The 16,390-nt window shown below is 43.5% G+C and overlaps 1 protein-coding gene across 1 annotated transcript; it reads right to left on the bottom strand.

Moving 5' to 3' along the window:
- Positions 1–2,079: 2,079 nt before the first annotated feature.
- Positions 2,080–16,282, bottom strand: POGLUT1 (protein O-glucosyltransferase 1; the record flags this gene model as incomplete). Its single annotated transcript, XM_010079851.1, has 10 exons — positions 2,080–2,303; positions 2,932–2,988; positions 3,509–3,676; positions 5,802–5,860; positions 6,653–6,752; positions 7,794–7,853; positions 9,395–9,516; positions 12,163–12,298; positions 12,722–12,865; positions 16,192–16,282. Coding segments are annotated over 10 exons (1,094 nt in total), but the record flags the coding sequence as incomplete, so codon positions are not given.
- Positions 16,283–16,390: the final 108 nt, after the last annotated feature.

Below are 16,390 nucleotides of genomic sequence, written 5' to 3'. Positions count from 1 at the left end.
GCGAGGGTCGCGTCTGCTCTGCCAAGAGCGACGGGGCCAAGGGTGGTTTAGCAATGGGGAAAAAAAGGAACCGGACTCCAACGTGGGCTGTTCACAGAGGGAACCGCCCAGAGGAAGTTTCCGGGCACCGTAACCCTAGAGTGGAAGTAGAGACACTCTAAATATTACTGTCAAAAAGAAAAGAAAGACAGGCTTTGCCATCTTTAGGGGAACAGTGGGGGGGCTCTGCTGATCCTTTATGGCAAGTCTGATTAAGGAATGATGCATCCAACAAAACTTAGTTTTCATTTGTTTTATTCCAAAAGTACTTCATTAAAAATGGTTTAAAAACATTATACACAGGTGTCTCAGTTTCTCAGAGTGCTGTCTCTCCATTGACTAAAAATACAAAACTAGAAAACTCTTTCTTCTCTCACACAGTTCTTTTCCGCAGAAGCCAGGCTCTTTCAATGCCCCAATCTGTTTCCGTGGCAGGCTGGGATAACCCAGGCACCAGTCAAGTAACCAGCGTGCTGCTCCAGCAACTGGCACGTGTGTAACAGGTCTGGCCACTACGTCCCTGTAGCAGAGCCTGGCAACGCTGCGAGGCTTCTGTGCGAGCACGTACGTGTGTACATGCACTTAAGTGTTATTGTTCCTTGTAGTGTTTTCACAGAATCATAGAACGGCTTGGGTTGAAAAGGACCTTAAAGATCATCTAGTTTTATTCTCCTCCGATCCAAACTGACCACAGAGGAGACCGCGAGCTGTTGCTGCCATTCTGTTCCATTAATGTGCTGCTTCCTATGCCTTGAGGCCACTTTATCATCAAGGGTGCTCACCTGGGAGGCAGCGTCCCTCCCGGGATCCCGTGCTGCTGCCCACACTCTTCTGAGCACCTGTCTGGATGCCAGAGAAGATGCTGCTTCCTACCAGGCCTCTCAACTTGGGGGCCACAGAGCATTTCAGAAATTGCACTCCCTCCGGGCTGAGCAGCCTGTAGTGGGCATAAATACAGTCAGTGCAAGCAACCTGTGACTGAACTCAAAACGAGTAATGTGAGGAGTAGCTGCCACTGTGTGGCTGAAGACATTCCCTCAACCAGACTGAAGGAGGTGAGGAGTGTAAGAGCTGTGGGACAGAAACGCAAATATTGAAGTGAGCAGAGGCGTTACCAGCCCCCCCCCAAAAAAACAAAAACCAAAACAAAACAAAAAAAACCCCACCCCAAACCAAACAACAACCCTAGAAAGACTACAGAAGAGGATCAGAGCAGAAAATGTGTGAATATCTGGAAAAATAAGATCTGGAATCTACGTAATCTACCTCTGCATATACTTTCTCTGGGTTGTTAAGGGTCCTAGGATGTCTGTCCAGCCGGCTGGTGAGAGCTCATTAACAGGGTTCAGTTCTTCGTGGCTGTGTGAGCGGGCATCCAGCTTATCGGATGAACCATCTTCATCTCAGTTGCCAGCTGCTTGACTGTCTGCTACTCAGGCTTAGCACTGTAGCAACATCATCATCACTGCCCACTCCCCTGTGAGGTAGCTAGTTCAACTGTGCAAGGATCATTTGTCCTTTCAGTGGCAGATCAAAGCCTTACCATCAACCTCTAAAAACCTGACATAAACATAAGCTCTAAGCTATCTAAAAAGGTTACCCCAAATCCCAGTACCTGCTCCTGTCAGAGAACACCTAATATCCCAAGAGCTATCACACAGGTGAGAAAACATTGACCATTTGCCAAAAAAGGAGGGGCCAGTATCTCCCAGCTGAGTGTAGCTGACCGTCTGTGTACCTTGCTCATGAGTAGAGGACTTGGTAAAAAGTCCAGTTAAAAGTAACAGAAAGGCTTCTCATCAACTGAATGGGATTTAGGATCATTCTGAGACAGGTAGCAATTAAGTCCCAAATGCTAACAACCCTCTTCCAGACATGAGCATAACCACCCTACTGAACAATCACATTCCAACATTCTACTTAACATCCTTACAGCAACAGTACAACCAGGTCCCACTGTATGGGAACAATTCCAAAGTTAGCCTATTGCTGTTCTCTTAGTTCTAGTGTAAAGGATAAGAAGTCTGAGAGAACAAGAAAGAAGATACACTGATCTTCAAATTTCCACAGAGATCAGTTTGAGCTGAAGAGAAAAACAGAGAAGTCTCTACAGTTCTGTTTTCAGCCGTTCAGGAGCGATCTCGCTGTAGCTCTTCCTCCTTTTCACTTTGTAAGTCAAGGCTTGGGAATATTCAGACAGCAGATGCTCCCAGTAGCAAGACACATCCTCCATCTGCAAGTGCTCCGTGATGAACTGGCGTCCCCTAGAGACATACAAGGCACAGTCAGAAACAATTTCCAGTTCCTACAAGAGTCTTTGGTTTTGTTTTATATGTATATCAACTTTCAATCTTCTCTGCTTCAAATGAGAAAAAACATGCACTGCTCTGTACCGTCTATTTTAATTACACTATTTTTATTCACACTCACAGCTCTGACAGTTGCAGTGCTTTTGTTATCCTCAAGATGGTATTTGTTATCTGGGACAATAAATATCAGATTTCAGATATCAAATGCAGTCTGAGCAGCACTGGTGCATGCTGCTTCAGAAGCCAGTCGCTGCCAGCCTGGATAGGTAATGCTTGTAACGCAGACACAGTTCCCAGGGGCCAACTCACCTCACACTGAGACAAAAGCTCCCAACTTCTGATAGCTTTCAGTCGGGTTCCTGCCACGGGTCGCATCTGAACCAAAGACCTAGGCATATAATCTTGTTCTCCGTTCCTCCCGTTTGTTATGAGTGCCCCAACCCTCCTGCTGTTATTGCAGAAGATCAATTATGCTGCACCCTATTTATATGAGATTGTCTTTGATAGGTAACCCCTTCAAAAGCTGCATAGGAAAATGGTTTAGAGGAAGGCTGCCTGATAGCCAGAAAGGACACACACTTACCTCTCTGAAATTTCTTGTGCTATGGCATCATTTTCCTTCACAAATTGCAACAGCTCCCTAAAATGAAGAAAAAAAAATGCTATGAAACAACTAATTCAATGGAGAACATTGTCCCTTAACTAAACTATTGCAGAGAATGAGATTAAGGATCTACAGTAGAGCGAGAGACAGGTGGTCCCATTTCAGAGCACGAAAGAAACCCGTCATTCTCAGTTGTTCCGTATCAGTTCTGGACAGCATGCTGAACCTGGGAGCTAACACATTTTTGGACCAGTGATATATTCCTATTTCTCTCATCCGTGCTGCAAATTTAAGTGCCTAGCACCTGCTGATTTCACTGGAGGTGACAGACCTACATACCCCAGTGAAACAGTACTCTGCAAAGAATTTGAGCAAAGGATCCTTTGCGGGCAGTAATAAAGGAAAAAAGGAACATGACCTCCAAGAGCCTTTGTGTAGGAGATGCCTAGGAGTGGAGGCACTTGTTGGAATTGCACAAACCCAACTGCCTTCCCAAGCACAGCAGTGTTTTCCTGTGGCATGCAATGCTCTGCTCAGCACCCTTGGCGTCTCACACCTGACATTAGAGAGGTCTGATCGGACTGGGATGTAGTGGACCCAAGGCTTCAGCTGCGGGTAGAAGAACTCCAACCACTCTTCTCCAACATGAAAGACGAGTGAACCACACAAAAAGAGGTGTTTCAACCGGAAACTGGCAGCCACTCCCCGGAAATTAAATAGATACCTTTAAAAGGAGAAGCAAAGAGAGGCACCCGATTACAACCGGCATTTTGTAAGGGAAAGCACTAAGAAACTGGGCTCCCAGTAGCAGTCAGCCATCCCTCATTGGGAGCAGCTGGGGGGCCTGCCTCACACTGAGCCAAGCACCTGTTGCTGAAACAAAGGGAAGACATTTATTTGAAGCTCCCCACAGGAAGGGGAACTAAGTTCAGGATGCGCTAGGTGAGTTTCTGCTGCCTGTCAAAACTGAGGTTGAAAATCGAGGCATGCTGCTCTACCTCTGATAAAGACACCTGCCTGTGACAAACCAAATGAGGCCCCACAGACAACTGCCAACAAGGCATGGAAGGTGACAACTTGGATGCTGATCCTGTGACTCTTCACTTCAGAGACTGTTACCACGAGGAGCTTTTTCCCAATTCTCTCCTGTCTTGCATTGAGCTTTTCTGTTCATCGTTCTGTTTTGCCTCATCTACCTCAGTTGTTTTCTTTGGCATTTTTTTTTCCCACTGGGATTCTGCTTTAATCTGAACCTGGGAATGCAACCCTAGGAGGTTAAACAGGCTAGCACACAACAGATGGACTTTGCACATAACAAAGAATCCACAATCTTGTTTTCAGTATTTTCTGCCAAGTTAGTAAAGTGGGCTTGACTGGGCAAGAATTTCTCTTAGCAAACTGTATCTCAGAGGGATGTTTGTTTGCTTACTCGCTTACTTTTTTAAACCCACATTTCTGCAATTATATGGAAAGCTGTTTTTCCTGTGGGTAAAACCCCTCAGTGCACATAACTAATCTTTGAAGTCAAACATTTTGGGCTGGGGGAAGGGAGTTCTTCCTTTAATGAAGCTATTTTGGGTGAGATGGGGATTATGTATTACAGATGTTTGGGGTGAGGTGGGAATTATAGCTAAACTTAGTTCAGCAGTAAGTGACAAGGAGTAAATCCGAAATTATTTTGCATTCTTTGTATTACAGAGGAGCTCAAGCTACGGATGAGGAGCTCATTGTATTAGGAACTGAACAAATACATGTAGAGATATAACAAGAACGGTAGTCCGAAAAGCGAGGAAATGCCTCTGTCCAATTCCAGACACAGCTCCCACCATCTGTGACCTCAGCCGAGCCACCGAGGGCTGCTTGCAGGCAGCCTGTTACAGCACCTGTGCTGAAGGAAGCATCAAGAAGTTCATGTTGACCCTACCAGACCCTGGGCTATGACAAAAGTGCATGAGAATGTCTCAGCCTATACTGTACAAGCAGCTTAGTAGGCATCAGGAGTTGGAAAGTCTGTGTGTAACAGAAGGGAGAAATCTGGGCAACAGCCTAGTGAAATATAAAATGAGACAAGTCAACCACATATGCACAAAAACACGGATCCAGCCAAATGACTGAGTCCTTATATCAGCAGATTCTAGCTGGTAGAATCGTAACTAAGTAGTTTTAAAGGAAAAGAAAAAGCGAAAGTATCAGACATACAAGAGCATACACACCAAGAGTTAATATTTTTACACAGAAACCCACAAGAATATTACACCAAAAACCCCTCCCTAAAGTAGTTAAAAAATAAAAACCTTTGTAAACCAAACCCACGTTCTCCCAAACAACACACAAAGGATGAATCAATACTATATCTGCTCAATCGTATTTCAGGTTGTCTCTTTCACTGTATACATCCAATGGCAACACTTGCCCCAGTATGCATATGAAGACATGATTCTTTAGTTCCTTATGTCTTTGAAGACTGTCATGCTATCTCTGTAGCACCGGAAAAAAACAATTTTGAACACACAGCTTGCTACAAGAATATAAAGCCAAACGAATAGAAAGCCTTTTTGATTAAAACAAAATTAAATTTTCAATCTACATTTCAATCTACATTAGTGACCTAAGGCCTTTACCTTCCCCAAAGCACATTATTTCTCCTGACCTGACAGGGGTAAGCTGACACCAAAAGAGGCCATGCTAAGCTCCCAAATTTTCAACTGCCTTAAGTTTGTTCACAAGCTTTCTTGTCTGTATGGAGCTGGTTGCTGGAATTAGACCTTACAATAAAATAAGACCTTACACCATGCAAGGAAAGAAACAACCCATACCCCTTGAACAGCTTTACTAATCAAAAATCTTACTTGTATTTGCAGTGATCAACTAGTGGAATTTCCTTTGCAGGAGGCTTCCCTAAGGTGTCCTTAAAATAAAGAGAATTAAAAAAAAAAAAAATCAGTAAGCTTTATGTGGTGATTTCATATTTGTTTTCCAACTCAGTTAGAAACAAAGCTGAAGTCTCAAAACCCTCTGCTCCCACTTCAGAAAAAAATCTTCTCTGGTGGGCTTTTACAAGTACTATGAAGAATTCCCAGCTCTTCAAACAAGAAAAAAAGTTCAGTAAATTACACACTGCCTGTAAGCAAATGCCAACACAAACACATTAAATGATAATTTTTAGTTGGCAGCTTACAGAGTGGAAAACAGCTTGGGATAATGGACTATGTGAAGCCAAGTGTAACCGGATTAGCCAAGACTGTCTGGAGAGAGCTGGACTGTAGACTAAGTATGGAACTAAAAAGTTATCAGCAACAGTTATCAAAAAGTTATCAACAAGACCAAGAAATGGAGATGACAGAAAAGGGTTTAAAAAGACTGACACCACCACACAGGCAGCTCGGGGCTAGAAGGGAAAGAATTGGCTAATTTTGTTGCAGTGGAAGAGGAGCGGATTGGCACAGGTTCATTTTCTCATGTGTTCTGGTTTTCTTGAACAAAAAGTGTAGCTGGAAGAAAAATGTTTGGCCTGCCAGGCTCTAGAGACGCCTCCCTTTCATCCGTCAGAGAGATGTGGCCATCACGGGAACTACAAGCTTCCCCTACTCTACAGGATCACCCACAACTCTCCAACAAGATGCATCTCAATCACCAAAGCCATCTTGCAATGCTGCCCTTTCTGGCCTTCACACTCAGGAGACAGACAACACCCACACACCTTCTCAGATTTCCAAGCCTGGTTTTTGGTGTACTCAGCATCAACAAGTTCTGGGTTTTCCCGGGACAGCAGAATGAGGGGATCTCTCTCAGGGCTCGTTCTGCAAAAGAGATGCTATCAGTCATTGCCAACGCACCTGACAACACAGCTAACAAACTACAGGACTCAAGATCCTGCTGCTTTATGAGGCTGAACCCCCATGTCCCCCTAAAACGCTATTGTGCCTACCATACAGTGTATTTCTGTCCAAGGGTGTATCAGCAGAACAGAATGAGTTACGTGTACCACAACGATTCGAGGCTCTGTTTCTTTATTTAATTTACTAAATATTTTATAGCATTATTTAAACAATTCCTGGGACAAATCATTAGAGACATGGTTTCCTTCAGGCCTTATCCTGATGGGTGCAAAATACTTGAATGCCCTTCTAAGTCAGAGAGAGCTAAGAGATGCTAAGCATCTTCAGCACTTGATCCCTCTGACACTAATTTAACACTACTGATAAACAAGGTTACGACATCCCTGAGACTCACTCATCATCATCTCCTGAGCCTACCTAGTAAGATATCAAATCCACCCCTGTTGGGGATGCAGGAGGAACAAAGTGTTGGAGGAATAAAAAGGAGTAGGGGTTAACACTGTTTTCAAACTGTCACTGGAGAGGGGGCAAAACCAATCTACCCTCCTATTCCCCTCCACTCGGGTAACTTAATCCAGGAATATACTTGTTGACTCACTGTCAAGCACTTGCATAGAGAATAAAGTATTCACATGGGCAAGAAGCATACACATCAATATAAAATCTTTAAATTTGTATCATGCACCTGCAGTTCCCTTCATGGAACAAAACAAGCTGGTTCCTAGTGTGACAGTTTTGGTCATTAAGAAATATCATGGCAAACCCATCACAATTTCTGTTTCCAGTGTTAGACTTTTATAATAAACTAGTTGCAAATGGCAATTCTCATGGAGAATCACTAACGGTGAAATGCTGCTGTACAAAATGCTTGCTTTCCTTACTTTTAAAAAATACATTCTGGGTTACACTTGTTTAGGTCTTGGAGATGCAGAAATTTCTGCATACAAATCGCTGTCACAGCATACATTGATAGAATCTACTGTTATGGGAAAATATACTCACCTGGATCCTCGGAAATAGCCTTTAGAGATTTTTTTCACCCATGGCCATTTTTCTGCAGATCTGAAAGTATGGTTTATACATGGCAATAAGTGATTTAATATAACCATGAAATAGTGCTCTCATCAGTTTTCACAGCATGATCTCTTTTTATTACTCTTCATTTTTGATGGAAATCACTTTCTTCATTATAGCAGAAGAAACTCTCAGCCAGGTCCAATGAAACAGGTTTTCCTGTGAATACTGTGTGTAAGGCAACGTGATATAGGCTACTTTTCAGAATACCTTTCAGTCAAAACAATGAATTACATACAACCCTCTCACCAAACCTTTAAGGGTATTACAATTTACCTACAATTTGAGCCCACTTTTTGTATTGTTGCTTTATTTTTCTGCATTTCACTGAATAGGGATAGTGCAAAATGACTAACCACTGTCATTTCCCACTAAAAAAAAAATTGAAACAACAGCAAATAAAAAAGCCACTTTGTGTTTTGCTTTTAAAACACAGAAGTTCATTGTTTTCCCAACTAACTTTCAACTTAAATCTAAGCAAGTCCTTCAAAATAGCTGTTCACCTGCTTTATTTCTGTCAGTGCGGCTCCCTGCCTCCCTCTGGGGAACTCTTTGTTGTACTTTTCTGTTGCACCTGGCTTGACATGTAGGTCCTGATGCCCAAACTGATCTGTGCAGGTCAAGCTTTGTATCTCCTTGTAACCCAGTGACACAAACGGGTTCACTGAGAAAGCAAGGATAAGGAAACGCTTTGGACCTTCATTACATTATATCACATTAGGCTTCAGCTATGATCTCACAGATCTTCAGATTTTGAAGAGGGAAACGTTCAGCTTTGCATTCTGATGTCAAGTGATTGTCATCAAAGTGTTTTTTTCTTGTTGTGTTTCTATGTTCACTCATTGCTGCACACTTTGTTTGTGACTCTCCACAGGAAACAGCCCCTTATTTTGCTAACGGTCAAAGATCCTGCCAAAAGAAAGACTCCCAGGCAGAAATGTCTTCTATCTTACTATCAGCCCAGTAATGACTCTTGCTTCTTGGGAACGATTCCAGGTTTCTCTATTGCACAATACTCGAGTAAAAGCAGATCTAAAGGAGGTTTTCCTTTACCCTTCCAGAAGCTTATACAAACATCCTGGATCATCCCTGCAGTGACAAAACCACAGCGCCTACAGAAGTAGTTGAAAACAAAGGAAAATATTTCCATGTGTCAGGGGAGATTCCTGCAAGCAAAAGATAACTGCTACTTTATTGACAAACCCTAGCCCACCAAAAATGATAGCACTCTGGCCCTAACAGCATGAACAAAGTGTATACTTTGTCCTCTGCATTTCTTACTAAAGTGTTAGGAACAGAGAAGCTAATTATAACTTCTAGTTACATCATCCAAGGTTTCCATGGAGAATTCTTATACAGCAGTTAGGCCGTATGTTGTCAACGACAGGCAGCAGGACAGACCACAGACCAACAGACCTATGGTCTTGGACTTCAATGTTGGCCCAATGCTGCCCCGTGCTAGATGGCTTTTACAGTGAGCTTGTCTTCCATTAAACCTCCCCCCACACATAACCATTTCCAAAACATACCTTCTGAGGTCCTCTCTCATGAGGTCCCAGCGCCCTAAACCTGTTGGGTAAATTGGCCAAACAGCTGGTCCTCCTTCCCAAAACGTCCAGGCAGGATACATGATATCATTGTATTCAGATGTCTTTAAGAAAAAGGAGAATAATAACAGAGTAATATTTACTTCAGTCGCTGACTGAGCTCACCAGCAACAAACATCCCTTCTAGGAATTGTGACAGCTTTCTCTGTTACTGTTCCATAAGCAGCCATGAGAGCTTTGTGGTCACCACGGTGTTGCTGGGGTTCACATTAAGACAAACCAACAGAGTACAGCCAGTGTATTTCAGCATGCATACTTGCTCTGAGTGGGCCACTGGACCATACAACCTCCTAAAGCCCTCTCCAACCAAAATGTTTCAAGGATTTAAAAAGGCTATGTCTTGCTGCATGACAGCATTGGACTTTCATGTTAGAAAATAACAAAAAAGTTCCATGGTATAGCTGATTAGTAAATAGCAGAAGACCTGAGCTCCACTCACCTTTCTAAAGACTTGTGTCTATGTGTAGCTACTGATCACAATTTGAGGCAGCATTATCTCCTCAGAGATCAGAGGCACTTCTAGACAATTTGACATTTAGATTTATCAACACTTCAGTTCATTCCAGCCTTCCTAGAGATCACTTAAAAATTCACTGTCACAAATACCCACATCATGTAAGAATTTCAGTTCTTTGGTCCTATTTGGATGCTTAAACTCCCATTTAATCATAAGGAAGACCAGCACTTAAGACTAAACCCTTTCATGAATGCAGACTATAGGTCACTTTCCTGTACTATTAATAAACTTTTACACAAATTATCCATCTATCGGTCACTGCAGATGCTGAAGAGTCCAAGGACACCAATGTAGTTAGGAGGTTGGTGCACATGACATATAAACAGGGGCTGAGGACTGAGTTTGTTCATGCACAAGAAAAGGAGGCTTGGGGAAATGTAAATGCTGTCTCCTACTGCCTAATGGGAGAGTTTAGAGAAGACAGAGGCATACTTTTCAGAATTGCACAGAGACAGAACAAGAGGCAACAGGCATTTATTACAAGAGGGGAAATTCCAATTAGATATTGGGAAACACGTTTTCATTCTGAGGGAGGTCAAACACCGGGGCACGTGCCCAGGGAGACTGTGGACGCCCTGTCCTCAGGGATGCTCAGAACTGGGCAGGACACAGACCGGAGCACCCTGATCTAGTTGGTCCTGCCCTGAGTGAGGTGCTAGACTGGGTGACCTCCTGAAGTCCCTTCCAACTTATAAATGAGTGTGTGATTCTATGACCTGCTCCTTCTCAATCTTGCTATAAACAGGCACTGATAACAAACCACGACAGCTCCTCCACCACCCCAGGGTTGGCCTCGCAAGATACAGAACTGGACAGTCCTGCAATCCCTTATGCTTTCAGCCTTAGAAAACACCCTGCACCAGCATCCTGAAGCTTTTCTCGTTCTGGCAGGGACTAACACTGTCTGGTTAAATGTGAGCTGTGCTTGGGTAGCTGGGTTTCAGTCAAGGATAGGGCTGTGGTTACAGTTCAGATATTGGACAATGGTGATCAGAGAACTCAGTTTCTTGCAGGGCCCTGCATGGCACCCAGGGGCAGGATGATGAATATGGCTGCAAAGATTAAACTCCTGCAACCTGCTCTGCATCAGTTTAGGTTCTGCTGGCTGGAGTTAAGGCTGTGCAATGGCCAAGGGGCAAGACAGCCAGCTTTACTACAACATCCAGCAGCGAACATGGTTCTTGAATAGCAGTGCTTGCAATGCTGTACTGAAATTCTAGAGAGAGTTTTAGGATGGCTGGGGACTAGGCAATAGTTACGGACTGTACGAGGGTTCAGACTGCAGGGTTCAGACTGCATGAGCTGAAGACCTAGCTAAGATGCTACAAGTTAGCTAAAAGAGAATAGGGCCTGAACTAGCATGAGCAAATGGTTTATTGCTTCTTTTGCATCTTACTGTCTGCTGGGCTTCAGACAAAGACAGGATCATGATCAGGGTTAGGCAGCGAGTGTGCAGGATTTGAGCATGTTGGGCATACACTAAGGCAAAGCAAAATTAGCTGAAGCTTTAGGTGCAACAATATTTTATTTGAAAGGATAAGACACTATGCTACAGTCAGGCTTAACAATGTGAGAAGCAGAAAAACATATGGGAGGGCTCTCCAGTCTGGGAACAGAGATGCAGAGAACAAATGTCTCAGTGTGTGCAGCAGTGCATGTGTGTACATGGTTGGAGATGGAAAAGGGAATCCAGGGTAAAAGAGTTCACAGGAGACAGCAACATTACAGAAAAGAAGATAAGAAACACTTATGTGTGGTACCAAAAAAGAGGACTAAAATACTAATATTAAATGAGATTAATTGTATGACAGCTGACTGATGATCAAAAATCCTTAACAATGCTGATAAACCACAGCTACAATTTTAACAGAGGCATTGTAGCAAATGACAGCAATGCTGGCACATATTCTGTCCAGCTGTGCATCATTCCACTGTGGCAGAGGTACATTTTTTGACCTGGAAGAGGAGCTAATGAGGGGAAAAACTGTTCTATTTAATAAATTTGAAAGTCTGTCTGCCAGAAAACTGGAAGTGAAAGGAAACAAAGAGCAAAAAAAGAGCAAGCAATTTTGACACACATAAAATCTGTGGGGAACCACCCTCAAAAATACATTCCAAGAAAAAGGAGGACATGCATGTATCAGAAATGCTCAGCTTTTAAACGTGTGTGCACCTTACTGAAGGAGAAGACTGGGATAATAGGTTTCATCCACTTGGGGACCTGTGGGTAGTCTCGCACATTGATCACCATTTCCATGTCAGGAAGGCGGCTGATGATTCCCAGAAGGAAGTGCTCAACTCCACTGCATCTGTGGAGAAATGACACATGGCAAAGAGCTATAAGCAGAAGGCAGAACCCTACAGTCTCTTGCAGGCCTTTCTCTCTGCACAGGAGCAAAAGAGATGGTGAGCCTGAGCCATAACACGAGGCAGGGTGGGAACTGCCTATAGCAGCCTCTAAGCCCCAACACAGTACAGACACCAATGGAGCAACCCATCTTGTTAAATCTCGCCTCATCTGGAGCTTTCTCCACAACCAACCAACTCTTTGTACAGTGAAGTGCAACAATGACACTTACCTCTTGCTACATTTAAGCCTCATAGATAATTTTCTAGGCTCCTGCTCTGATAAGGAATTCAGACCTTTGAAATATCATTGTGCTCAATGACTTTCAACTTGGCAGAGTCCTGTGTACCAGCTAGGAAGTCAAGATCTTCTGCACAGCTCTTACCTTGCGGGGAACAAGCAGTCCTGCTCACGGTACAATTTGCTGTTAATGATTTGGTAGTGTGTCCCAAGCTTCCGGCTCACCACATCTGATATTATCTCCTTGGAAATGCCACCCCGAAAAGGAGCCAGGTCCTGCTTCCAGACACTGAAACAAAACAATCAGCCATTATTATGTACAATAGGGAGGATACTGTGCATTAAATTCCTGCAGTATACAGAACAGACTTCTAGCTAAAACAATCTCTGTGTAGCTTCCAGGAGCCCTGCTATATGTGGCATAAGGAGAATTTAATTTAAGTCACTTGGAAGAGCTGTTGCTCAGAGACTTAAAGGTCCAGACTTCACTCTTTGACTATCTGTGTGCTTTTTGCCCAAACAGAAAGCTCAGCACGGGACTCTGGGGCTAAATCAACACGGACAACTCTAGTTGTTCTCCCAGAAAGCACAGTAGCTACCCTGGCAAGTTATGGGTAAAAGCCGTCTGCTCACTTAACCTTTGAGCTGCGAAGCTTGTGCTCTGGCCTTCCATGAATGAGGGGCCGCACCAAAACCAAATTCCTCACACAATGTTGTGCCGTTTTGACATTAAAAGAGAAGGTAAGAGTCAAGCTGCAAGCCAGCCCAGGAGAACAGGTCTATGTAGCACATGTGGTATGTAGCACATATTCTGTGGCATCTGCACATCACCAGTGAGCTCCAAGAATGAAGTATAAAAACATAAACCTAACAAATATAAGAAAATACAGAAGGAGGATGCAGTTATATAAATTTAGTCTAAAGGTCCTCCGATCTAACTGCTTGGAGCATTTAGCAAACACTGTCAGCTTGTAACAGCCATGGAGACATCTTCCCCACTTTTGGCAGACACTGCATCAATGCCTTAGTTTAAATACAACACTGTATGACGGTCAAACGCTTCCACAGGTTGCCCAGAGAAGCTGTGGAGTCTCTGTTCTTTGAGATATTCAAAACCGATTGGACACAGTACTGGCGATCCTGCTTGAGCAGAGGTGTTGGACTTAATGATCTCAAGAGGTCTCCTCCAACCTCCAGGATTCCTCTATTTTGTAATCAGGTGGAAAACGGTTAAACTACATAAAGAATTGCCACCAAAATTATGGGCTGACCACAGGATAAGCAATCTGGCAGGGATGAAAATATAATGAGCTTGAGAACAGAATGAAAGTTGCCATTTTATGGCACATCCATGTCACTGTAACATAAGTGACAACTGAAAGGTAGCAACAAACAAGTTAGGACCTTCAGTCCTTGGACAGAGTCACAGAAAACTAGACAGAAGTAGAATCTGTAAATATGGGGAAAAGTGCTGGCTTTCAGTGTTCTGATGCATATTTATATACCTCCAAATCAGCTATCAAAATGAACCAAGTTTCTTAAGTGTCGTATAGCACAGGTGTGTCATGGTTTAACCCCAGACAGCAATGAGCACCCCACAGCCGCTTGCTCACTCCCTTCTAGCCCAGTGGGACGAGGGAAAGAATCGGAAGGATAAAAGTGAGAAAACTGATGGGCTGAGATAAAAATAGTTTAACAGGGAAAGCAAAAGCCACACGCGCAAGCAAAGCAAAACAAAGAATTCATTCACTGCTACCCATTGTCAGGCAGGTGTTCAGCCGTCTCCAGGAAAGCAGGGTTCCATCATGTGTAATGGTCACTTGGAAAGACAAAATGCCATGACTCCAAACATCCCCCCCTTCTTCTTCCCCCAGCTGCATATGCTGAGCATGACACCCCATGGTGTGGAATATCCCTTTGCTCGGCTGGGGTCAGCTGTCCCAGCTGTGTCCCCTCCCAGGTCCTTGTGGACCCCCAGCCTGCTCACTGGTGGGGTGGTGTGAGAAGCAGGAAAGGCCTGGACTCTGTGTGAGCACTGCTCAGCAGTGACTAAAACATCCCTGTGGTATCAACACTGTTTCCAGCACAAATCCAAAACATAGCCCCATACTAGCTACTATGAAGAAAATTAACTGTCTCAGCCAAAACCAGCACAACCTGCTGTATTATCTTGTCAGATTCTTTTGTAATGCCTGTCACTACAGCAGTACTCCTTAACAACCTTTAAATAAATTACTGCTTTAGTGAAAACTAGGTTTCAAGAGCCACAGCAACCATAACTTCAGGTTACTATTGCCTATTGTGTTCTGAAGCAGGTTTGGAGGTTGTAACCACTTGGGAAGGTGTTCTTCCCAAAGCTGGGCAGGAGATGATGGAATGTATATGCAAAGATTAGGAGGTGTCTTTAGGCTGTACCTGAATTGGAATGCAGGAAAAAGACTGGAAGGCTAAACTAGAAAATATTTTCCTCATCAATATTTCAAGAGCAATGAAGATAAAAAACTCCAGAGTGTACAAACAGTTGCCAAACATGACTCATCTGATCCTAAAAGCCAAATACATCTATTATTTTTTAAATAAGAGGCTTAAAGTTGGGCATCTGTATTTCTGCATTTGGAATACAAATCCTAAGGACAAAAGAATATTTTGACTCTTCCCTGTATTCCCTCTTCTCCTTTAAATAAAAACACCACTTAAAGACATCAGAAAAACACAGTCCTACAGTCCCTACCCACAAAACAGTGATGACCTATGCACCTGTAATATCCTCCATGCTGAAGTCATGCTCTACCACTGGGAACAGAAGGGAAGTTTGCTTTGGCTGTGTCTACACTTGTACCGCCTACAGTGGTCTTGCATCCACATACAAGACTCTAGCTCTCTGCACTAAATCAGTGTAGGAAGATTAGACATTTTGCATAATGCTCCATAGTTATACAAAAACTAAACAGGACTCGTGTCTTTCTAAATGAGCTCCTCTTGGATCATACTTTGGTCATGTGAAAATCAGGCAGTTAAATATCCACTGCCACCCCAACTCTCACAAGCAGGGAGATAAACTCCCCTAGAACGAGCACTCTTCCAATTCTTCCCTCCTCTCTTCCACTGGAAACCTTCTCCAAGCACAGGGAGCGAGAGTACAGCACACTATCACACCTAATGAATCTGTGTTCTGTAACAATCTTTCTTAATCTAGCCATTTTACAATATTTTGCACTTCTTCCACTTTTAAAAGCCCATGAGAAAGACTTGTTAGCAACATCACACTGAGAGAAGGCAGAAGCGGATTGTTAACACAGAAATATCACCATGTATGGGTTTACTATGTGATCATATATGAGATGCCAACATAGTGTTTGTTGTTCAATCACAGAGAATAAGGAGACTGATCACTTTGTGGGTGGACGCACCTTCTATGGGAACTATAGAGGCCAACCTGCTTCACACAGTGCCATTAATAGCCTCCCTCTTACGAGCACCGTGACCTGTGATGGCTGCAGATGGGACACTTTAGACCCCAAATATTCTCTAGCTAATTCCCAGCCATCAGTGCTGGCAAAGCATCCCCTCCCGTGGCCAAAGGCTTGTGCATTCAAACGGAAACCAGTCTCTCACCTCTGGTGGCAGCTGCAGTTCTCCTTTACACACGGCTCATAGCCTTCCACGGCTTTCTCAATTTGCTCGGTTATCGTTTTCCATTTGGCATCTAAAACACACCAGGGAAGGAAAGGAAAAGTTTAAAAGGAATAAATCCATTACACTACCACAGCAACTAGGAAGGTTGGGGGAGCGGGCAGGGCACCCCGCCGCGGCC

This window comes from Pterocles gutturalis, unplaced genomic scaffold (genome assembly GCF_000699245.1).
Source record: "Pterocles gutturalis isolate BGI_N339 unplaced genomic scaffold, ASM69924v1 scaffold30374, whole genome shotgun sequence".
Lineage (NCBI taxonomy): Eukaryota > Metazoa > Chordata > Aves > Pterocliformes > Pteroclidae > Pterocles > Pterocles gutturalis.
Note: the sequence above shows the minus strand (reverse complement) of the source record. Positions and strands in the feature narration are given on the sequence as shown.